The following is a 24,334-nucleotide window of genomic DNA, read 5'->3' as shown; positions in this document are numbered from 1 at the left end:
TGGGGATTTTAATTTTTATTTATGTGGGTATGTATTTTTTGGCCACACCGTGGCCTGCGGAAGGTCCCGGGTTGGGGCGGTGCCCCAGCAGGTGGCTTTCTTTCCCGCTGCCCCGCCCAGGAGGACCGGGGAGGACCTGGAGGCGGCCTGCGGGTCCTCCTCTGGCCGCTCATCATTTATACCCTCCCTCCCTCCCTCCCTTTCTTCTCCCGTGTGTCAGAGGAACGTGGGGCCTTTGGGGGTGTTTGGGGTGTAAGCCGTCCTCCCACCTCTGGTTTGGACTTGCTGAGCTTTTGATTAGCTGCCCCCTGGGATTTTGCTCCATCCGTTGTCCTCTCTTGCTTCAGCATCTCCAAGTTCTCCCCCAGCCCCCACTGGCTCCTTCTTAGCCTCTTTTCTCCCAGTCGTGCTGTGACAGCCTTCAGCGCCCTGGGGTCCCTGTGGACCGTTTGGCAGCGCTGCCGGAATGGGGCGGCTTTGGATTTATCACGACATGACACGTTTTCCCAGAATGAAGGGCTGGCTTGGGCTGCCCTGTTCCTTTTGCCTCCCTTGACGTCCCTGTGGGCCCTGGGTGTCAGTGGCCTTATAACCGACTCGATTCTGCTGGGGGGCGCCAGGGCCACCTCTGGTGGCAAGTGGGACGTTGTCGCGACTTGCCCTCTGTGACTGTTTTCAGGGTTACATCTTCTCGGGCCCTTTAATTTCTTGCTAGCCCCAGTTGGTCTGCCTGTTTTTTCAAGACCTTTTTAATTTGGTTTATGTTGACTTTTCTCAGTCAAGCTTTGAATGGAAAGATCATCAGGCCGCAGCCCCTCCTCCTCGCGGGTCAGGCTGCGCACGTCCGGATGGAGAGCTGGGCGGACACTTCACTCCGGCGCTTGAGGCAGCCTGCCTGCAGCCCTGACCTGAATTTATCGAGACTCTCAAGGGAAGTGAACGCGAACTTGACATTAGAGACCCTTTTTTAACTTTGCAAATCTAGAAGCTTCCAACGTCTGGTGGCCAGACACACCAGCCAGCCCTCGGGGCCTCTCAAGGTGCTTTGTGCCGCCAGCGGGATGACTGGGTTGCTGTTGGCTGTGTGTTTTTACGCCTTGACACCCGTGCCTCCAAGGAGGGGACCATCTAGCCATAGCAGGACTGTGTTCTCTGTTGATAATTTTTGCATTCACATCAGCCTCTCAGGTGTCTGCTGTGTGACAGGACTCTGGGCACCCAGGCCAGCCCTGGACCAGGCTCCATCTGCCAAGGCCGGGGGAGTCAGTGCTGCCAGCTGAGGAGGAGCCCCTGGCAGCGGATTTCGTCCTCTCCTTCTCCGTGTGCTTCTGCGCACTCAGCCAGCCCTCGGCCTGAGACGTGCCCAGGGCTGCCCCGTCCTCCGCAGCATCTGTCCTTGTCCTTCACCTCCGGCCATGGGTCATCAGGCCTTGCCCACACAGCATCCCGCACAGGCAGGGCGTGTGCCGTGTCTGGGATGGCACCCTGCCCCTGGGGTTGCAAAGCACCGCCAGGCCCCGTGCTAGCGCCGGGCCTGCTCTGTGGGCCCCCAGGGACTCCTGGTTGCGTCTTCTTTTGCCTCACTGCCATCCCTGGCACTGGTCTTGCCATGCTCCTTGACACTCAGTAGGAGCTGGACAAACAAAATTTTGGTTTCACATTAGAGATCTGGGCTTCAGGAGTTAGGATTTTACTTCCAGCCTCTTAAATCCTCCCCATTTCTTTTGTACTTAATTCCTCATTAGCGTTTCCTCATTGCCCATCATCTGTCATTACGATTCTGCCAGTCTCTATTGACACGGGCCACATGAGGCCTTTTGACACCTTGTTCTAGATGTTCCTTAGGGTCAGTATGGACCACACCTGGGGGAGGTCCCAGCTGGAGCGAGGGGCCTGCTGGCAGGGCGGGCTAGGAGACAGGGGCGGGGAGGGCGGCTCCCCGAGGCCCCAGGTTTGGGGTTGGGCTGCAGGCCTCACGAAGTGCAGGCTCTCCCATAGGCCCAGCTTCCAAAGAGCAGGAGACTCGTCTGCGTAGGTAGGGCTCTCGCAGAGCACGGTTCTGGAAGCGTTTCTGTAAAGTGTCGTAAAACAATGGCAGTGCTGTTGAGCTAAGCTCAGGGCACTGAGCCTGGAGTGCGGCTCCTGACTGCTCATGTCCAGTGTGCTCCGGGGTGCTTCCGTGTCTGTCTGCCCTTCCCTGCAAACCTCCAGAGGCCCAGCTCGCCTTCAGCTCTGCCGTCCCAAGGCCTGGTGCGCAGAGGTGCTTGGCGCAGGCTGTTGAGTGAGCTGTGAGTGCAGAGATTCACTTCCTGGTTGGTGGGAGTCAGACGCAGTGTCACCTGGGTGGCCTGACACCTGTTCACATTGGGGGGGGGGGCTTAGTGCCACTTGAGAAGACTCTCCAAACTTGATCAGGTTTCTAAATATTGTTTCCACTTGAAACTTAGTAATCCTAGGTAGTAGGAAAGTCATCTTAAAGACATTCTAACAAAATTTCTAGGATATTGGTTAACAGTTACATATTTTGAAGAGGAAAGTACAATTTGGAGACAAACCTTAGATAATAGTCAAATTCTTTAATTTGGAGTTGGCAGCATTTTCAGATATTAACAAAGGTCAACCAAGCTTCTAAAATGCTGATCTCCAACATTTGAGGTCTGAAACCAATATATATTATTTTCCAGGCAATAGAGCTTTCAGCCGCAAAATGTTTAACATCTGCTGAATGGGTCTAGTAACTTGGTAGCCAGTGTTGAACATAACCTCAGTTCTTCCTTTTTTGTGGGGAGGGCGTTGCTGTGCTCACGGCATGCAGAAGTTCCCAGGCCCGGGATCGAACCTGTGCCGCAGCGGTGAGAATGCTAGAGTGTTAACCCACTGAGCCGCAAGGGAACTCCATCCTTGGTTCTTGTGAAAGGCATTTTCAAAATGAGGGTTTCGACCGCTCTAGTTTGATCATTTTTTGTACATTTAAAAAAACCTTTCTCTCTAAGAAAAAGGCAAATAATCGAATGCACGTTTGCATAAGAGAGGGGGTGGGCAGCTGCCAGAAGATGCGCCGTGAGCTGTGTCAGCGTGAGCGGCCCTTGGCCTCGGCTGCGCTGCAGGCGGCGACCATTTCGTTCCGTCTCAGTGAGGAGCCGAGTCTGACCGCTCTGAGCTTCCCAGGGGACATGAGGCCGCTAAGGCCTTCTCCTGCCTGCTCGGAGGTGGGAGGGAGACACGGCAGCGGGGCTGAACCCACTGAGCTGCACGGGCGCCTGCCTGGGCCACGCCGTCCACTTCTGCGTGCTTAGTCCAGAGAAAGTTCTCCCCTAAGTCCCGGGACGCGTGTGTGCGGGACCGTGGGGGCCGCGGGCTGTGACGGCCCACGCACGGGGAGGGCGCCTGAACCTGCCGCTGGAGAGCAGGTGGCAGGTCGCCCTCCGTGCCTTGGGACCCAGCAGTGAGAGTCGTTGGAGCTGTGCGTTCAGCGCAGACAGACGTCTCCCGTGGGGGAGGACGTGGGGGAGGACGCAGGCCGCGGCCACCGGCGGTGTGGATGGGGAGCCGCCCCGGTCAGCTCGGGCCCCGAGGGCATGTGGCCCGGCCTGCCTGCCTCTGCAGCGAGGATGGCCTTCCCACCTTGGGCCCTGGAGCGCAGGTAGGGCTCCCGGAGACGGGCCTGACCGCGCCGAGGCGGCCCCTCTTAGCCAGGGCCGGGGTGTGCTGCTCCGTCTCCTTGTGTGGACGGCAGGGAGTCGAAGGCGTTTGATTAGGATTGCATGTGGTATGGAGCATGGAGCTTGGGGTTCTGACTTGACCGGGGAGGGGCCGCGTGTCTGAAACAAGCGTGGTTATTGGTTTATGCTGCATTCCTCTTAAAAAATGTGTGGGCCTCTCACTGCCAGTTCCTCTCCGTCATCTGATCCGAAATGTCTGTGTTGCTCTGCCAGCTGCTTCGCCCTCGCGTCACGTGTGCAGAGTCTCTTCTAAGAATTTTATTGCTCCTTGTTCCATAGAATTGCCTGATTGATGGTGCTAATTTGGCTACTTCAGATGTTAGTTTTGGATGACTGGTGTGTGGGCTTTGTTTTACTGCTGGTTTGTTTTGAAGTCCTGCCTGTGCTCATTCTTTGTAGCTTCTAGGTTACACGTTCCAGTTTCTTCCACCGTGAAGGACAAGTTGCGTCACCTTTGCTCCTGGTGACTCAGCCACGGACGTCAGGCTGTCGAGGGCTCTCTGACTGCTCACCAGGGGGCCTGTTCCGCTTCCGGCCGAAGCCTGGTGTGTCTGGTCAAGAGAGGGCCTTTTCATTCAAGGAGAGTTACTGCTTTTGTGGTGTTTCAAGTTGGCTGATACCTAGGTTGGCCTCGCGTTCGGTTCTTCTGTTGTCAGTGTCAGATGTATCTCAAAACTCTCAAGCCTGCCGAGTTTGGGAAGTTGCTCTTTGGAGCCCATTAATCCATTTTTTACGTGCGTTCTGCTTAGGTTCATGGTGGGAAGCAGAATTTGCCTACTTCTTTTGGTCATTGGAATAAAAACTGGCTCCCAGTCCTACCTCCCAGTCCTACTGTGGTTTGGAAAGTGATGTTTGCTTTTAATGTGAAAAAACCTGAAGGGGACTCGAAGGGGCAGCCTCTCTCTTTTGCAATTGGGAACTCGATACAGTGTTTACAAAATACTTTCCTCAGAGGAGAAATCTCGGAATGGAAAACATTTGCATGAGGAACAGAAGTTGGTTCTGGGTTTGTTATTTCCCAAGACCTGGTGTGTGTGACCTTGGAGAAGTCTCGGGTCCTCTGTGTGCAGCATAGCCTGGCGATAGCTTGGGGTCAGGGGGCACCGTGGGCCTGGCGGTTACTTTTGCTCTGTTTTAGCTTGTTAAGGATGGCTGATTGTGACCAACTATGAAATTTTAGATATTTGTCAATTTCTAAATGTTTTCGCCACCTTAAAGTTAAATGACAGTCAATGAAGAATTCAGCTAGATGTATTTTCTGGAGTTTGCCCCACATATTTCAGTTATAAGCAGATGTTAGCCTTGCCGTTTAAGCCATGGAGAAGCCTGACTCGGCCTCGTGCTATGCTGTAGAGCAGGAGTAGGCAGACTTCCCCTTCAAGGGCTGGGTGGAGGTGTTTCTGGCTCTGTGGGCCATGCCATGTCTGCTGCAGTGGCTCAGCCCTGCTGCTCTAGCCTGGAAGCCGAGAGGAAAATACGTAGACTTTTTTGTAGAGTGTAGTTGATAGACAGCGTTTCTTCGATTTCCGTTGTACTGCAAAGTGGCCCAGCCCCACACGGTTCCCTGTGCCGGGCCGTGGGAAACGCCAGCTCTCTGCGTTGTGCTCTCAAGGGGGGACATTCCTCTTCTTGAAATCCTGGGTTGGAGATCATAGAAAATTCTGGTGAATGTGCTGAATTTTCCTCATGAATATGACATTTGAACATCCCCTAATGACTCCTTAAACGAGTTACTGGTGCATGGCCTTTGGATATGGGTAGAAATTGTCAGGAAAACTTGAAAACATTTGCAATTTTGGCTCCTCTTGTGGCCCGTGATGAGGCTGAGGGTCGTAACTTGAGAACCTGGTGTCACTGCTACCAGCGGTGCTGGTCTGGTCTTGTCCTCTGGTCGGGATGTAATGTTGCCTTGACTTTGAAATGCCCTTGGTGCTGGGAGGGGGGAAGCCTGGATCCGCAGGCACCCTGCTGGGCTTGCTCCACCTCCCCATCGAAAACAGTGCTGGCACTGGTCACTCTGCAGGTCCCAGGTGCTGTGCCAGCCTGGGTGTCTGCAGAGACAGATAAGCCGTGGAGCTTCATTCTGTCAAACCAAGCATAGAGGGGAAGCCAGCTCCTTTAACAGAACACTGTAATAAGCATTTTCCCTGGCAGGCATGTGCTGTGATTTCCTTCCTCCTTTGTTAATGGACTGAATCACTGTTACTGATTTTCCTCTTGCCGCAGGCTCTCGTATGTCCCGCAGGGTACTGTTGCTGATCCCACCTTGATTTAAAATGTTGGGACTTCCTGGTCCCCTAGCCAGTTAAGGATCTGGTATCGTCACTGCCAGTTAAGGATCTGGCGTCACTGATGTGGATCAGGTCACTGCTGTGGCTTGGGTTTGGTCCCTGGCCCAGGAGTTTCTGCATGCTATGGGCCAGGCCCAAAAAAATTGTTTTTCTCTACGGCTTGTTATGGAATTTTTGCAGTAGTTTTGATTTGAGAAAGTTGCGTCACAGTGTACGTTAAAAGCCTTGGCTGCTAAGCTTTTCGGCGCCCCCGAAATGGGCAGCCACACCCAGTGCCCACCTCCTCACCTCGACCGCCCTGCTGGGTACACACCTGACCGTGCAGCGCTCAGTTGGACCCTGAGCAGGGATGCTGGGCGCGCTGGACGCTGAGGCCCTTCCTCAGGGGAGCCGTCCAGCCGTTGGCCGGCTTAGCCGCCGCCCATCCCCGCTCCCCACCGTGCTGCTTGTTTCTTCTCACTCGCCCCGGGGCTCCTTCGTGTGTGGCTGCACCCAGGGGCCAGTTCTGGGGTCTCCGCGCTCCCCTGGTGCCGGCCCCTGCCTCCCTGGGCTCCTCCTCCCTGGTTCTGCTCTGCTGGCTGCCGTTTCTCACGCTCCCTTTTCTGTTCAGGGTCACTCCTTTCTTTCCCAGGGGTCCGTTACTCTGGAGTTTCACGGCTTATTATAGTTCTCATTTTTGTACGTTCTGCAAGGTTATCTTTTGAGCCGCCTCGTTGTTTATAACACTCAGTAGCTCTCTGATTCTGCATTTCATTTCCATCTGAATTATGGGTGCTTCTTGAACATAGGTAGCCGTTTTCTATTCTGTATTTGATATTGTAGTATCTGATACTGTTTAAATTTTGGCTCTGTCAAGGGTTCTTCGTGCTGTTACTTGTAAGTTCTTATTTTTCGTGTGTTTCATGGTTTTTATTGTGAACTCACAGTTGTTGGTAACTGTGTGTGGGGATTCTCTGAAGACCTAGGTCAGGGTCCTTTCCTTTGAGAGAACGTTTACGTGGCCAGGCAGCCGGGGCAGCTCCGGTCCCAGATCTCCTTTCTGCTTCAGCGGCTCGTGGATTTTCAGGCCATGTAAGTGTGGATTCATGCCAAGCTTGACCGCTCAGGGCCTGTGCTCCAAATCTCTGTCTTGTGTGGGTCAGTCCCTCTGCACTGACAGAACGCTCTGTATCTGTGAAATCTGTCATCTTTAGGGGTCACCTTTTTTTTTTTTTTCTACATGTGGCATGTAGAAGTTCTGGGGCCAGGGATTAAACCTGCACCAAAGCAGTGACCTGAGCCACAACAGTGACAACACTGGGTCCTTAACCCACTGAGCCACCAGGAAACTCCTGGGGCTCATCCTTCTGAATTTGTGCTCTAAGTTCCTGAGCAAAGGTATTTTCCCTTCATTTCTGGCAGGCTCACCCATTTCTTCAAGGGTTTGCAAAATATTTGTGTAGCCTCTTCCGTTGCTTTGCCGTATGAAGTTTTTGGGGTCTCTGTATTGTGCAGGGTTTCAGAAGTCAGTCCAGTAGATTTCCAGTTGTCCTTTGCCTCTGTCTTACCGGTTGTGGTCCGTGCCGAAGACCACTTGCAAAGGCTCGTTTCACTCCGGGTGGATGGGGTGTTGGGCTGGGGGGCTGGGTTGCGGTGCTCCCCACCCCTCGTGCCGTAAATTAGACCAACTCACAGGGCCTGACTGGCCACCCCAGCATCACGGGGAACATTCACTGAGTGAAAGGGCAGGATGACATTTTAAACGGTGAGTTGAACGTTTAGAGTGTCGTGGGCTTAGGCATTGAGGCTTCCCTGCACATAAACGCAGGGGCCGAGAGGAAGGGAAGGCTCGGCACCTCGGGCTTCGCAGTGTCCTGTGCCCGGTTTGCGGCCATGTCTCCGGAGTCCGTGCGCTTGTCCAGGGCGGGGCTCTGTGGTCCTGTTGCCGGCGTTTGCCGTTGGCACCTGGCCTCGCAGAGACAGGTGCCGTGTCACCACGCTCTGCTCGGGAGCGGGGGCGGATTCCGGGGGGGAAGGGGAGGGCCGCGTCTCAAGGCCCTTTTCCTCCGCGTTTCAGGTTAATGCTGATGGCCCTGTACAACGTGAGCATCAACCTGAGCGGCCTGAAGTACATCAGCGAGAGCCCAGGCTTCATCCCGCTGCTGTGGTGGCTCTTGAGCGGTGAGGCAGGCTTTTCCTCTTGGGCTCCCGTGGGCCGGGGCGGGGGACGGTCTCACACACGGGGCCTGATTATCCCAGGGCGTTCCCATTTCTTTAAAAAAAGAAGATTGCAAACCATTGAAAACTCACCGGTATGCTGTTTTTAGTTCTGTTCTTGAAGTATTGCTTTCCTTTGGTTATGACTCTGTGACACACGCGGAATCATCGGGGAAGACATCCAGCCAGTGCGGGGCCCTCCTCCTCTGGGAGCAGCGCAGGGCCTCGCCTGTTGTCCGAGGCTCGGGACGCGGGTCCAGGGAAGCCCCGTCGGTGAGCAGCGTGGGGAAGAGAGCGGGAGGCGGCTGCTCGGAGGTCGCACACAAGCTGTGTGGCCGTGCGTTTTCTTTGGAATAAAACCCATCTTTACTCTTTCTCCTCCTCTTCTCTCTTCCCTCCAGTTTCACCTAAATTTTTTCCCCCAGTCTCATCAGCATTTTTACTGCTTGGTCTTCGGTGGGAACGTTATTTCATTCAGGTTTGCAGTAAAATCTGCTTGCCTTGTTTTTTTGTCATTCAGCTCCATCTCTGTCTTTGCGCTTCAGTTCCATTGGGTGGTAAATGCTTATTTTTTGGTAGCAGGCTTGTTGAGCTCTCATAAACCGCACACACTTAAGGCAGACAACGGAGAAGTCCTGACGTAGGTAGACACCTGCTCGCAGTGGAGACAGTGGCCTGCCTGCCCCTCCCAGACGGCGCTTGGGCCCCTAGGGTCCCTCCCTCCCGTCCCTGTGTCCCCTCTTCCCAGAGACCCCGCACCTCCTTCCTGGGCTGCAGGGTAGTGTTCACTCTCTGCGGTGTCTGAGCGGGATCCTGCGCTGCAGATTCTCTCTTGCCCGGCTTCTTTCACTTGCAGTCCTTTCCGTGTGGTGTGTCTTTTTTTTTTTTTGCCTTTTTGCCTTTTTTTTTCTAGAGCCGCTTCCCTCGGCATATGGAGGTTCCCAGGCTAGGGGTCGAATCGGAGCTGTGGCCGCCGGCCTACTCCAGAGCCATAGCAACGCGGGATCCGAGCCGCGTCTGCAACCTCCACCCCAGCTCACGGCCACGCCGGATCCTTAACCCACTGAGCAAGGGCAGGGACCGAACCCTCAACCTCATGGTTCCTAGTCGGATTCGTTAACCGCTGCGCCACGATGGGAACTCCTCTTCGATGTTTTTGCAGGGGCTTTTACTTTCTTTTCTCCGGGCAAATACCCGGGAGTGGAATGTCTGGCTCATACAGTAGGTGTGTGTTAGTTTTTATGAAGCGACCACGCTGCTTACAAAGTGGCTGTGCTGTTTTGCACGCCCCCTGCCCCCGCAGTGAGTTCTTGCCAGTGCTCCGTGGTCGTCATTCTTAATTTCAGATACTCCGGGAGGGTCTTCATGTGCATTTCACGTGCTGCCGGGTGATGTTGAGCATCTTTTCCTGGTGTATCTACCCATCCATGTATCTTCCAAGGTTAGGTGTCTTCTCATATCTTTTGCCCTTTTAAAACTGGATCGTTGCAGTGGAGCATGGAGATTCGTGGTGTATTCTGCACACGGATCCTTCGTCAAATGTGTAGTTGGCAGATGTTGCTCGGTCTGCTGCTTGTCTTTTCACTCTCTTAAGGGCATCTTTAGAGAAGACAAGTTCTTTGAGGAAGGTTGATTTCTTCTGTTTATTCTATGAATCACGCTTTTCATATAGCAATTGTTGCCTAACACAAAGTTACAGATTTCTGAAATGTGTTTTCTGCTGTTAGTTTTATAGTTTTTTGCCTTTTACATTCAAGGCTGTGGTCCGTTTTGAGTTAGTATTTTTATGTGGTGAGCGGAAAGACTCAAAGTTGGGTTTTTTGCCTACGGCTGCCCCGGGGGACCTAATGCCGTTTGTCTGACAGACGCTCCTTTCTCCGCCACGTGGCCTTTGCACCTCGCTGACAGCCGGGTGGCGATGTAAGGGGGGTGCAGTTTTGGACCCCATTCCTCTGTTCCGTGGATCCGTTTTTATGTCATTCTGCCAGTATCACACTTTACGGTGAGTCTTCAAGTCAGGTAGTGTGACGCTTCCAACTGTGTTCTTATTTTTCTTTTAACTTTTTTTTGCTTTTTAGGGCCTCACCCATGGCATATGGCGGATCTGAGCTGCAGCTGGGCCTACACCACAGCTCACGGCAATGCCAGATCCTTAACCCACTGCGTGAGGCCAGGGATGGAACCTGCATCCTCATGGATACTAGTGGGGTTCGTTACCGCTGAGCCACGATGGGAACTTCATTGCTCTTACTTTTCAAAGTTGTTTTGACTCTTTCTAAGTTGTTGGCATTTCTATATGAATTTGAGGATTAGCTCGTCACTTTATACCAAAAAACCCCCAAAATTCCGTGGGAATTTTGATTAGGAGTGTGTTGAATCGGCAGTTGCACTGGGGAGAATTGACATTCCAGCAATATCGAGTCTTCCAGTCAATGAGAACAGTGTATGTCTGTCCATTTATTTAGATAGATACTGTGGGGAGGGCGGAGGAGCTAACCTCCCTTGTTTCTGGCTGTCTTTTCAAGGCTGCTTATGTAGTAACCCGCCACAAAGGTGGTAGGGAGGTCGTCTCTGCAGGACTAAGGGGGGGAAGAGCTCTGGCAGGCCTACTCCCGTCATGAAAGCTTTGGGTTCCCTGAGCTTGGGGCTCCTATTCTGAAGTGCAGCCCTGGTGCGTGGCCTGTGCCTGGCCCTGCAGAATTGGGTGTCACGGGCCTGCCGCAGTGCTGACCCTCACAGCTCTTGCTGTGCAGGAATGCACAGGGGTCTCGTCTCTCCTGTCTGCCCCCACGAGGCTCTAGGGTAGGACCCCAGACCTTCTGAAGTTGTGGGCCGAGGGGCTGTGTCTGTAGTGCATCCACCAGGCTTGGCTTCTTGACCAGACAACCTTTCTCTCTTGAGAATGTGAACCAAGGGTCCCACAGAGTCAGAGGTGGGTCTTGGACTTGAGCTGGCTCTGCAGGCTGGCTGTCACAGGCCCCGGGTGGGCAGGCGGTACGGTTGGAGGGTCGGTGAGAGGGAGACTTGGTAAGAACCCCCAGCTTTCTCTGGCTGCCAGTCACCGCTGGAAGTGCTTTGCACACATTCACGTTGTTTCTCTAAGTAGCCTTGTAAGGCAACATCAAATTTATGTTTTGCATGTGAGTCAGTCAAGTGCCTCCTCCAGGTCACACAGCTCCTGGGCAGAAGTCTGGGCAGTGGGCTCCAGGTCCCGTCTCTGCAGGAAGTGCCTCTGAGATGGGCCTTCGTTCCGGGGGGGGCTTCTGGCCTTCCTTGTCTCAGGGTCTGGCGAGGCTTGGCCTCTGAGATAGAGGTCCCGGGACCATGTGTTTGCAGCCAGGGCTCCTCCAGCACCTCCTGCCGGTTGTTTGCTTTCTCCCGAAGAGGAGGCCTTAGGCCGAATGTCCTCTAGGGCCTTTCTGGCTCTGCTGCTCCAGAAACTGTCCAGGGCCAAGTGCACGTCCTCATGAGTTTGGTGTTTTGTGCGCAGCTCTTGAGGTTGCGGGTGACCCAGGAGTGCGCGTTGCTGATGCTCACCAGGGGTGGCGCTCTTTAAGCGGGATGGATCGTGCCTGCTTCGACCCTGGATGCTGTACTTCGGGGGGTCGGTTGAAGTTGCCTCAGTGACACTTGATGCCCCTGGGGCGTCAGGCTGTCTTGTTCGTGAAGATGGTTACTGGCTCTTTTGACGCAGTGAGCACCGCCCAGAGCCTAATGGATCTTTGGCAAGGCCGTCCTACTTGATATTTTTGGAGTTCTGTGTTACCACAGTCAGGTAAAAGCAAGGTCTCTCCAGCCCAGGGTGTTTGACTCCTGACGTATGTGTGGAGTTAGTGTAGCTTAAGATTGAAATTTGGTGTGTATTTTGGTGATAGCCTCACTGTCAGCTTGGTCCCGTCTCCCCGTCTCCCATAGCAAAGCACGGGAAGGTAGACATTTTACACCTTTATTAAGGCAAAAGTACACTTTCAGAGAAGGGAGAGGAGTCAGGGGCTTGCAGGTTCCCAGAGGGCCTGGCTCCCTTGCAGTGCTCTCCGTGACCCACGGTGCGACCAGAGTGAGGACCCAGGGCCATCCTCGGATTGGTCGTGGGCAGGAGGCCTCGTTTGCAGGGGGGGCAGGTGGCCCAGGGGCGGGTGAGGCCTGGGCCAGGGTCCATTCCAAGCAGGGAGTGAGCAGCCCAGGCGGGTCAAGGTGGGGGAGGGAGCTTTGCAAGGAGACATGGCCTGAGGCTTTGGGGGTTCATCTCCTTGAAGGGGACTTGGAAACTGTAGCATTAGAAAGAGGAATATGTATTTAACTATAGGATAGCAAAATAGAGGCTACTTGTTCTCTGAAAAATGGTATGTGCTTCTTGGTGCCTGGTGGTGGTGTGATTGTTTTCATCATTCTAAACCATCCTGACTGCTTAGGACTAAAAGAGAATTTTCAAACTGGCTTATTCTGCTTTATGAGAATATACTCGAAAATAAGAACCTCTTTCAATTTTTAAAAAAGCTAGGGAAAAAGGTTTTGTTGGGTCCTACGCTTATCAGTTTTCCTCTTAGCAAATGTGATATGTTTAATTTAATTTATTGCTTTTTAGGGCCGCACCTGCGGCATAGGGAGGTTCCCAGGCTAGGGATCCAGTTGGAGCCTCAGCTGTGCCTACACCACAGCCACAGCAATGCGGGATTTGAGCCTTGTCTGTGACCTACAGCGCAGCTCACGGCAACGCCGGCTCCTTAACCCCCTGAGCGAGGCCAGGGAGCGAGCCCGCAACCTCGTGGATCCTAGTCGGATTCGCTTCTGCTGTGCCGTGATGGGAACTCTGAAATTTGATGGGTTTTAAAGAACAGGCGCTTTGCTTCCTTAGCCCCGTCTACTCGGGCACTTCCTAGAATCCCCGTCCTGGTTCACGGAATGGGATTTGCCTCAAGGGCCTCAACGCGACCGGAAATGCAGGAGCCCCGGGACCAACCCCTCCTGTGGCAGGTGTTAAATTGGAGTTTGTCCCCTTGTTGTTTTTATTCTCAGTCTTTCTGCCGCGCCGAAAGCTCATGTCCTTTTCACCCCTTTGGCCTGAAGGGGGCAGGCTGCTTTCACGTGTCCGGACTTCTTCGACGGCGGCGGCGGCGGCGGGACCAGAGCAGCTGCTGTCAGGCGCCCTCGGACTGAATCCTTGCACTTCCCCTGGCCTCGCTCGGCTTGCCCGTCCTTCCCCGTAGGCGGCTCGGTGCTGCTCTTTCCCAGGCTTCTGCACATTCCTCACGTGCCTGTAAAGCTGCAGAGCTGGCGTCACAGCCTAGCAAACAGCCCTTGAGAACAGAGTGTTTTGAGACGCCGGCCGGGTGTTAGGTAACCGTTAGGACAAAGGAGGAATAAGATCGCACGCGTCCCTCGTGCGTGCCTGTCTCCCACCCTTTTGCTCCGTGTCGCCGCGGCACCGGGACGTTCGCCTCTGGGCTGCCACGCGCTTGGTTTGTGTGAGCGAGCGCCGGGAGACACGGGCTGCCCTGCGCGGGTGTCCCTCAGCCCAGACCGCTCTCCCCAGCCCCCCGCAGGGTCCGACCCTCCGTCGGCCGCGGCTCCAGGGGTTTTTACGTGTGATGAGCGTTGCCGGTGCGTGGATGCCTCGCAGTGTTGTGTTCGTTTCAGGGGTGCAGCAGAGGGAGTCAGCCCTGCGTGTCCGGGTCCGTCCATCCTGTGACGGCCTGTGTCTTCCCCACACAGGCGGTCGCAGACCACGGGCTCGAGCCCCGAGCTACGCGGTGGGGCCCCGTGACGATGCATGTGGTGTGTGTTGTGCACCCTTGCGAACCCCAGCCTCCCCGTCCCCCCTGCCCCGAATGTCTCCCCTTCGGTGACCACACATTTGGTTTCAGGGTCTTTGCGTGGAATATCTGTTCTGTGAACAAGTTCTTTTGTTTCACTTTTTAGATTCCATGTGTTGGTGATCTCGTGTGGTCTTTGTCTTTGTCTGACTTCCTTCACTTGGTATGATAACCCGTAGGCCCATCCACGGCGCTGCCGGGGGCTTTATTTCATTCTCTTTATGGCCGAGTAATAGTCCATTGTCTGTATGGACCACATCTTCTTGATCCACTCTTCTGTGGATGGACATTGAGGTTGCTTCCATGTCTTGGCTGTTGTAGATAATGTTGCAGTGAACATAAGGGTCCGTGTATCTTTTTGTTCTTTGTTTTTTAAGATCTTTTTTAGGGCTGCATCCACAGCACATGGAAGTTCCCAGGCTAGGGGTCTAATCGGAGCTGTAGCTGCCGGCCTACGCCACAGGCACGGCAATGCCAGATCCAGGCTGTGTCTTCGACCTACACCACAGCTCAAGGCAACACTGGGTCCTTAACCCACTGAGCAAAGCCAGGGATTGAACTTGTGTCTTCATGGATACTAGTCGGGTTTATTAACTGCTGACCTATGATGGGAACTCCTCTTCTGCTCATTTTAAATTTGTTCTGTTGTTTTGTTTTATTTTGTTTTGTTTTTTTACCACATGGACTCAAACTCAGTATGTTCAGACTAAAGTCATAGGCTGCCCCCATGAACTCGAACCATGGCCTTCGCAGTCCTGGCTGACGGCAGCTCTGTCTTTCCAGCCTCTCCGGCCTGTGAGGACATTGGAGGGGTCCTGTCTCCTTTTTCTCTGACGCCCACCTGCAGTCTGTGAGGAGATCCTGAGGGCTTTGCTTTCAGAATACACCGTCACCTGACCCTAATCTGCCTCTGCCCCTGGGTTGGAGCCCCCCCCCCCCGCAACCCACCGCAGGCCGTGCAGTGGGAGGCACCGACGGGCTGGACCTCCTCGCCGAACAGTCAGAAGTAGTCATTGCACCCAGAGCACAGACGCCCAGTGAAAGAGGGGCGCCAGAGAGGTTCCCAGAGCCCTGCTGGGGGCCGTTGGTCAAGGTGACCTCCGTGTCCATGTGCTCACGGGCCGTGGGGCAGGAGACAAAGCCCGGGTCCCGCCCTAAACGCGTCACCGATCGAGGGTTCCCAGGGGTATCTACCAGCATCCGAAGGGTACCTTCAGGTGCCCTGCCAGCCCTTGGCGACTGCAGGAAATGAACCCAGTGGGGACGCTCTTCTGAGACCCAGGCTGAGGTGGACCAACCCTCCTCTGAGGACTGAGCGCCGTAGACGGGCTTTCCTGCAGCTTCGAAGCCTGGGTCCAACCACCCGGGCGGTCCCCATTTCGAGCCCCGTGCACATCCTTCTGTAGGATTCTTGACTTCAACCAAGTCCCTAACGACCTCTTAAGGTTCCGAGAATCAGAGCTCACATCTTAAACGCCGCAGAAAGCGCGGCAAATGTCCTTAGTGAAATCGCAGGTGACACAGACCTGAAGAAGATCCCAGATGTCGGATTATCAGATGCGCATACAGTGAGGCTGCTGGACGTGTGTAAGGAGTGGACGGGATCTACCACGGGAGGGAGGGAAAGGGATCTTAGGAGCGGCGGGCAGATACGAGGAAGGGCCAGACTGTTTCTGGAGATGAACGGTGTACTGGCTGCGGTGGTAGACGAGCAGCCGGTTACGCACGGCGGAGAGACAGCGGGACGGCTGCAGGCAGGCCTGGAGAAATTCTCCAGGGTGAAGCACCGAGAGGCAGAGAGGAAACGGGAGCAGGAGACGGAGACAGAGCCCTGAGCACGGGGGTTCTGCGGAGGGGGCAGAGGCAAGGGGCCAGGCGGGACCAGCTGGCTTACACCCAGCCTGCGCGGCCCACCTGCCTGAGAGCAGGGTAAACGGAAGGGAGTCCGCCCAAGGGCACCCTGTGAGGAAACCCAGCCTGGAGAAGAGAGGCGCTCTTGGGGGCAGGCGGGCGGAAAAGGCGGATGCCTTCAGAGCACCAGCCCTTAGCCTGGCGGGGGCCCCTTCGCAGCAATGCCGCCCATCCTGGTGCCCAGAGAAGAGCCCTGTGAACCCAGATTTGCCTGCCCCCAACAGATATCTTTCAGAATTAGGGTGAAAAAAGGCATTTCAGACAATCCAGAGCTGGGAGTCTGTCCCCCACACACCTTCCCAGTAGGAGGGTCTAAAGGGGACACTGCCGGAGGCGTTTGGTCCCGGATGGCAAGTAGGAAAGGCAAATAAGGACGGCGAGGTCGGGGAGCAGCCAATGACTCGGTGAATCTAAATGAACACACAGAAAACGGGGCGTTCCTGTCGCGGCGCAGCAGAAACAAAGCTGACCAGGAACCGTGAGGTTGTGGGTTCAATCCCCGGCCTTACTCAGTGGGTTGGGGGTCTGGCATTGCCGTGAGCTGTGGTGTAGGTCACAAGACACGGCTCAGATCCTGCGTTGCTGTGGCTGTGGTGGAGGCCAGCAGCTGTAGCTCCAGTTTGACCCCTAGCCTGAGAACCTCCACATGCTGCTAGTGTGGCCCTAAAAAGCAAAAAATAAATTAAGTTAAATTAAAAAAAAATGGAGTTCCCGTTGTGATGCAGTGGAAATGAATCCGACTAGGAACCATGAGGTTGCAGGTTCGACCCCTGGCCTCACTCAGTGGGTTAAGGATCCGGCGTTGCCACGAGCTGTGCTGTAGGTTGCAGAAGTGGCTCAGATCTGGCGTTTCTGTGGTGTAGGCCAGCAGCTGCAGCTCCGATTAGACCCCTAGCCTGGGAACTTCCATATGCCACATGAGCGGCCCTTAAAAAAAAAAAAAGAAAAACCAAGACACGCAGGAAAAGTGCCAAGCGCAGGGTAATAGTGCCCGCACGCCCGACCGCACGGAGGGGGAGGCAGAGGCGGGGGGGGGAGGCGGAGGCTCAGCACTGCGAGGCCCAGTCCTGCTCACAACAGAGCCCGACCCATGGTGCTTCAGACTCGGTGGTTGGTGTGCAGGCTGCGGTTTCCAGGGTGCCGTGGGGTGGGAGAAACAGGACACATGCCGATAACATTAACACCGGACACAGTGGGATGTGAACACTAATTCGAAAGATGGCGAGAAAGAGAAACCGAAAAAGAAAAGATGGGAGCAGTCAATGCAAGTGCATGCTCAGTAACAGCTGTAAATAGACCAGATGCCCAGTTCAAAGGCAGTCATGTCAGGCCGCATTTGCAGCAGTCAGCCAGGGATATGTTATGTCAGGGACTCACTTAAGACTGAAGACTGCATAGAGGTTGAGAACGAAAGGAAGACGGACAGGGCCGGTTCTCATCTCCAGATTCTGTATCTCTAGGATAGAACCGTTCGGAGCTTAGCGCCTCCTGTGGCGTAGTCTCAAAGTGAAACAACCGCACAAAGTCTAAGGGGGAATTCGCAAACCCCATGACCAGGTCCATCGTAACCCACTTTTGCTCAGGACTTGATGACTGAAAAGGAGCAGACACTTGGTCGGGCGTGAGTGAAAAACGCAACTACCCAGCCCACGCCGCTGGGTGCTCACAAGGCTCCGCCCGTATCCTTGTTTCTCGCACACGCGGAAGATTACAAAAATGAACGTTTTCTGGGTGTGGAAGCAAGGCTCAAAATTCACATGATCAGAATCACATCAAAAATGGTGAAATGCATCTAAATCCGTATTTAGTAGGAAGTTTAAAGAAGAAAGCAGAAAATCGTTGAGCTAAAGCATCGCAAAAAAACTTAATTGAAACAAGTCAAAAGTCCAAGGAGGAAAATAAAGCAGAATTGAAGTTCATGGATTTTACTGGGCAGGTTCCACAGCAGATTTGAGCTGGTAGGAAGAATCAGCAGACTTAAAGGTAGCTAAATAGAGATGCTCTGGCCTAAAGAACAGACAGAAAAGAATGAAGAAACGTGACCAAAGCTCAGAGGCCTCCGGGACATCGCCACGCGCACCAACTTAGGCACTGCACGTGTCTGGAGGACGTCCTCGAGAGAGAGAGAGGGGCCAGGAAACATATTTGGCAGAATGATACCTGGAGACATCCTAACTGATGAAAGGCAATCCATACATCCACGAAGTTACGTGAACTTCAAGCAGGATAAGTGTTACTGAGTTCAGGATGGATGGCTTGCTGCTCGGAAGCCAGGGATTGGAGGGGCCAGGGTCCGTCGAAAGGAAGGTGCTGTAATCAAAAAGCCAGCGATCTGGGGGGAAGGGGGGCCTCACGTCTAGAGACCAGCTCCAGAGATTCTGCTCAGAGCGCTAGTTTTCAAAGGGGAAAATTGGGGGGGAAGAGACCCTGCACGTTAACGCCAGTCCGGGGACGCTGGCAGATGCCACCTTGCTGTGTAGGTGGGGCTGGTGTTTTGGAGATGCTCTGTGGAAACTCTTGTTTAAAAGACTTCTAGGCGTGCCCCTTGCATACTAGTACACCTGACTAGCATCCATTAGGATGCAGGTTTGATCCCTGGCCTTGCTCCGTGGGTCGGAGATTGGCATTGCCGTGAGCTGCAGGGCGCAGATGCAACTTGGATCCTGTGCTGCTGTGGCTGTGGTGTAGGCCGGCAGCTGTGGCTCTGATTCAGCCCCTAGCTTGGGAACCTCTGTATGCTGCAGGTATGGCCCTAAAAAGCAATCAGTCAATCAATCAATCAAAGGCTTTTAGTAAGAATGAAATATCATATCCCACCTCTGGGTATATATTCAAAAAGAATGGGAGTTCCCCTTGTGGCTCAGCAGTAACGAACCCAACTAGTATCTATGAGGATGCGGGTTCGATCCCTGGCCCTGCCCAGTGGGTTAAGGATCTGGTGCTGCCGTGAGCTGTGGTGTAGGTCAAAGATGCGGCTTGGATCTGGCATTGCTACGGCCGTGGTGTAGACTGGCAGCTGCAGCTCCAATTTGACCCCTTGCCTGGGAACCTCCCTATGCTGTGGGTGTAGCCATGAAAAGACAACAACAAACTCTGGAACGTTATTGACTTGAAACTTGGCCTTCAGAACGTCTGATAGGGCAGTGAAGCCAGCCTTTCCCCAGGAGGTTGTAGAGCCTGTTCTCTCTGATTAATCAAACTGTACATAACAATTTTAACATAGGCTAAATATTTGGTTTGTAGCTGTTGGTAGCGTTGAAGTGGTCAGATGACTTCTTCATGTCTTCAAGGATGTCAGGAAACCTTTGGCTTATACATGTTAAACCCAGCGAGCTGAGAACAACTGAAAGTGGACTTGGTTTGATCAAGGTATAATTAACTCATAGTCATAGTTTAGAAAAGGGAGCTAGTTTATGTGGAAAGACGAGTTTGGTGTGGGACAGGCTTAGTTTTGGGTAACAGTTAAAAAAAAAAAAAGAAGAATCCAAACGGAGCTATCCAAGAGGTCACTGGAGATGCTGAAGCTTGGCGTCCATATTTCATGGCCAGAGCCACGGGGTGGGGAGCAGCTCTTAGAGAAGGAACCCCGAGGAGGACTGGCAGCTGGGGCCTGGGGCGCAGCTCATCCGGGCGCGGGGCAGGGAGGCTGGAGCCAGGAGAGGCAGGCGAGGGCCCACGACGGACCTAACCCCTCTCTGGCGGAGGGTTCCTCGTTTGTGGCTCTGGGCGAGTCCTGTAAATTAGGTGATAAGCAGGCTTGTCATCTGCAAAGTAGAATGACCGATTCTGTTTCTGCATACCTCAGAGGGAGGCCGAGAGCATTGAGTGCAATAGTAAATGGAAATGCTTTGTAAGTTAAAAGGAGAAAGTCGTTTATTTGAGAAGAGGGGGGTCTAGTATTCATGTGAGATAAAATCGAAGGTCAGGAGAACGGCTGCGATAACAGAATGACAGGCTGTGGCAACAGCGCCACTGGTGGTCTTTGGGAGGATGTTTCGAGAGCGAGAACCAAGGACGAGGGGCTGCAGGGGAGGGTGGGGCTCGTGGCTGAAAGGAGCGTCTTGTGTGCTGGTGTTAAGGCATCATGTTCACGTTTTCACTTTCAAACAGAAAGGAAATAATTAAAAGCAAGAATCACCACATCTTACTCCAAAACACACTGGGCCCCTGACGTGTGTCCTGGGTAGGGAGTTACTTTCTCGTGTAGCTCATCTTTAAATGGCGACTTCTTTTGGTTACTACCTGCCGCACTGGCTTCATGTTTGGGAGTTTGTCTTAATAGTTCGTTAATATTAGAATGATTTTTATCATCATTCTTAGCGTGTGAGTTCTGCATCATTCCTTACGACAGGACGTCCTTAAGTATTTTTCATTAACTCACTGATGAAGGCTCTGCTGTTTCGGATGTTTGTTTTGTAAGATTCTTAAACGTCAGCTGATGAAGATTTGTAAGCCCTTCAGCTGTGAACACATTCTGCTGTTAACATTTGTTTTCAGTGGCTTTTCCAATAAAAAGCCGTTTTATTGGACTTAAAGCCTTTAGAATGTGGAAATTGGGAGGTTTAGTATTTATCGCATATTTGCTAGGTTGTATTTTGTGGACACAATTTTATTTTGTGTTAAAATTGTGGATAAAACCTTTCATGCCCCAGAGTCCTGTGGTTCCAGGAGAGCTCCTAGCTGCAGCCTGAAGGGACACGACCTGAGCATCTTCTCGTCTTACCTGCGCTCCCCTCAAAGTGAGAGGGTCCTGCCAGGCCACAGAGGCTCTGCCCGCAGCCGGAGGCCACCGTGACTTCAAGCCGGGAGCAGCTCAGGAGGCAGGAAGGTGCCTCTTAGAGTTTGCGCTTTTGCCGCCGCGCGGGAGGGGCAGGACTCTTCCGTCCCCTCTTACGCTGGGCCGGGCCAGAGCCCTGGAACGTCCTGCCCCTGTGTGACAGGACATGAGGCCGTGCCCCACGCAGCCAAGGCCTGCGGCCCCGGAGCCTGCAGACGCCCGGCTCGGGAGCCACGCGGCCTGCCTGCCGTCGTGTGCCGGGCTGTGTCCGGGGGTGGGGGCCGCAGCACCCTGTGTCTTCCCCCGCAGCCTGCCGCTCGGGCTTTCCCTGTCCCGTTCCTGGACCGTGCGACACGGCATGGAGCTCCTGGAGCCCAGCAGGGGCCTTGTGGAAAACAGAGAAAACCCACACGCACCCACGCCCCAAGAGTCAGGCCTGGGTCCCCACCCACAGCGGTTGTGATTTAATCGCTTGGGCGTGGGAGCCACCCCTTCTAGGTGACTCTGATGGGTAACACAGGTGGCGGCGGTCACGGCCACCCTGTCACTGACTCAAGGCTCCTCCACTCGGTGCCTGGCCACGCTCATCCCTCTGCCCACGCTCACGGTCCGGGAGGGGACGCGCTGGCGGAGGCAGGGCCGTCCGGGCTCACGGGTGGTGGGAGCGTCTCTTCCCTCGCTGGACCTGAACCAGGCGGTGCGGAGCCGGCGTGCTGGCTGCACCTCCCGGGGAGCGGGTGCGCCCGCCAACCACGATGCCGAGCGTCCTCAGGCCCGGCCACCGCCTGCCGGCCGTGCTTTTCCCGGCAGGTGGGATGAAAGACCCTTGGGGGTCCTCTGTTCTCCGCAGGCCCCGCGTCGGGGGAAGCTCTCCTCACGTGTGGCTGCCCTCCTTGACAGCAGCATTTCCTTCCCTTTGGGCCTGAAGGGGCTTCCCGGGGAAGATGCAGCGTGAGGGCCCTTTGCACGTGGTGCTGGCTGGTCCGTGGGAGCTCGGCTGGCGGAGGGAGGCCAGCACACCGCGGGTCCTGCAGCAGCTGGATGTCAGCCCTCCCCGTCCCGCGGCTGCGGAGAGCCGGGGCTGGCTGCGTCCTGACGGTGGAAGAGCTGGTTCTCGCGGCGGGGTGCGGCTCCTCCGTGGAAGTGCGCAGGCTGCGAAAGAGGGGCTCTGCTGCCAGCGTGGAGGGACCGATCTGCAGCGCTCAGAGGCCGGGCCGAGGCGCTCCAGGCTCCGGACCAGGCTCTTCTCAGGTGCCGCCGACGCCGTCACCAGGCGGGATACAAACCCTAGAGGTGCAGACATGCTGAGTCCGAGGCTCAGGTCGGAGAGGAGATAGGAACAGCCTGTTTGAAAGGCGCAGCGGGAACCTAGCTAGACGTGAGGAAGGGGCGGGGAGCCCCCTGTAGGTCTTGCCCCTGGGGCGCCCCACGCACATGCGGGATCCCAGCGCCCCTGTCTCAGCCGCTGCGTGAGCAGGAGTGGAGGGGGCCTCTCTTCCCGGCAGTCCCGGGGGGCTGCCAAGGGGCCAGGACGGCGTCTGCCTGCCAGCAGGGCGAGCCCCGGTCTGCCCAGCAGGCTGCCGCTCTGCTCCAGAAAGCCTCGCGACTAGGACCTTGGGGCGGGGGGTGGGTGTGTGTGCATGCGTGTGCATGTGCGCGCATTGGGGAGGGTTCATTTATAGCTTTTATCAGAATTTGAGAAGAGTTTTTTAACTTAAAAAATAAAGGTATTAGGAGCTGTTGCTCCCAAGGTGAACACCGCGGTTCGGGGCTGAGTCGGGAGGTTTGTCGATTGACATCAGAGCTGAGGGGAGCCGGAGCTTGGAAGGGCGTGCTGAGGTGGCTGGTGTCTTCCAGGCCCTGCGTCCTCCCCTTTAGGGCCTGGGATGCCCGGGGGGATGGAGGCCGCCTCAGGTCAGCTCACGTGCAGCATCTGGGGATGCAGAGCAGGGGGCTAGCGGAGCACTGGACCTCGGGGTGCTCATTGCTCGTGACCAGGGTGCTCTTCACAAGCCCAAGGGCCCGTCAGAGCAGCCCTGAAACTGCGGGCACGAGAGCAGAGGGCAGGACGTGCAGATGAGCTGGGAAGCCGGGGTGGCCTGCCCCTCGGCACTCGGCTCAGTACCGGCCACGTCCTTCACCGTCCTTGGCCTGCTGCTCCCTCTGGGCCCCTCGAGTGCAGAGATGCTGAGTCCTGTTCCCTGCCTGATACTCAGCTGCCACCAGCAGCTTGAGGCGGATCAGATTTCTTATAAACAGCATAGAGTTGGACCTTGAATTTTTAAAATTAATAATCTCTGCTTTTTAATCGCAGAATTTTGGTCATTTATATTTCGCATAATTACTAATTTGTATGGGTTTAAAGGTCATCTCACTGTTTGTTTTCTACTTGTCCCATCTGTTCTTTGTTCTTGTTCCCGTTTCTTTTTTTGGGTTAACTTAGCAGTAGTGTGTGATTCCATTTTATGTCCGGTATTGGCTTAGTAGCTATTTTTCTCTCTTTTTTTGGTTTTCCTTTAGCGGTTACACCAGGGTGTGAAAGGTGTATTTAACTTAGTGTGGGCCGCTTTCAGAATGTAGCATCCCATGCGTGTATAGGCTGTAAAGCTTCCAGCGGTATTCCTCCCCTTTCCATCCGTACGCACTTGTTATACATGTGTTGAAAACCTCAGAATACATTTTCATTACTTTCGCTTTCAACATTCCTTTTAAAGAGATGGCAGGAGTTCCCATTGTGGCTCCGTGTCCACGAGGACGGGTCTGGCGTGGCTGGGGCTGGGGGGCAGGCAGGCAGCTGCAGCTCCCATTCGACGCCTGGCCCGGGAACCTCCATATGCCGCTGGTGCGGCCCTGACACAAGGGCAAGGAAACAACTTGGACGCCTGGTGGGGCTGAAGACCCGTGTCCGCGTGCTCGCGCTCGCTCGCTCTCGCGTGCACGTGGCCACCTTCTCTTAGATGCCAGTTTCCTCCCGGTGGCGTCCTCCTCCTCCCTGACACACTAACATTCTTGGGGCGCAGCTCTGCTGCTGCGGGGCGCTCCGTGTCTGTGCTCTCACAGGGGCCCCTTCTCCACCGTTCTGGACACGCGGCCCCCCGCCCTCGAGGTGCTCCCCTCCTTCGGCCCCACCTGCCTCTGCCCCTGTTGCTTCTAAGAGTCGCTCTGTGTCACTGGCCAGGCCCTGGATTCTGATGTGCCCCATGTGTCTTGCTGTGGTTTTATCTCCCCGATCTGGCAGTGCGTGGGTTACCTCACATTTGAGTATTGGGGTCATTAGCGCCTCAGCGTTTGCGTCCCCCGTCTGGTCCTTCGAGGAGCCTGGCACATCGTGATCCTACCCCTCGGGCCATGGGCGCTTGTCTTCCCTTTGGATGTGTTGTCCTCTCTTGTGAGGCCAGAGTTCAACGAAGGCAATGACAGCATGAGGAAATGTGGTGGCTTCGTGTTTCCCTTGGGCTCGTGGCCATCCCCGGCCCCAGAGCTTGGAGGAGCAGGCTGTCTGTGCTCACACGCCTGCCACCCCTGCTCCCCACGCTGCGTCAGTGCGGCCCCCCGAAGCCTGTGCCAGCACAGCTTTCCAGAAAAGCAACCCGGAAGGGGACCCTCGGAAAGCTCTTTCAGGTC

The 24,334-nt window shown here is 54.8% G+C and overlaps 1 protein-coding gene across 10 annotated transcripts in view; it reads left to right on the top strand.

Moving 5' to 3' along the window:
- Positions 1-24,334, top strand: part of HSF2BP (heat shock transcription factor 2 binding protein) — an 84,850-nt gene that overhangs the window by 37,614 nt on the left and 22,902 nt on the right. For 7 of the 10 annotated variants that reach the window (XM_047797508.1, XM_047797513.1, XM_047797497.1 and 4 more), the window contains one exon: positions 8,070-8,173. The exons of 1 other annotated variant lie outside the window; for it this stretch is intronic. In XM_047797508.1, the coding sequence (XP_047653464.1) occupies positions 8,070-8,173 (104 nt within the window). Of the gene's footprint in view, positions 1-8,069; positions 8,174-8,319; positions 8,483-14,805; positions 14,928-24,334 lie in introns of those variants that run through there. 2 more of the 10 variants (XM_047797520.1, XM_047797531.1) reach the window with 2 other exon arrangements.

This window comes from Phacochoerus africanus, chromosome 1, assembly GCF_016906955.1.
Source record: "Phacochoerus africanus isolate WHEZ1 chromosome 1, ROS_Pafr_v1, whole genome shotgun sequence".
Lineage (NCBI taxonomy): Eukaryota > Metazoa > Chordata > Mammalia > Artiodactyla > Suidae > Phacochoerus > Phacochoerus africanus.
The sequence above is the reverse complement of the archived record's forward strand: the minus strand, read 5'-3'. Positions and strand labels throughout refer to the sequence as shown.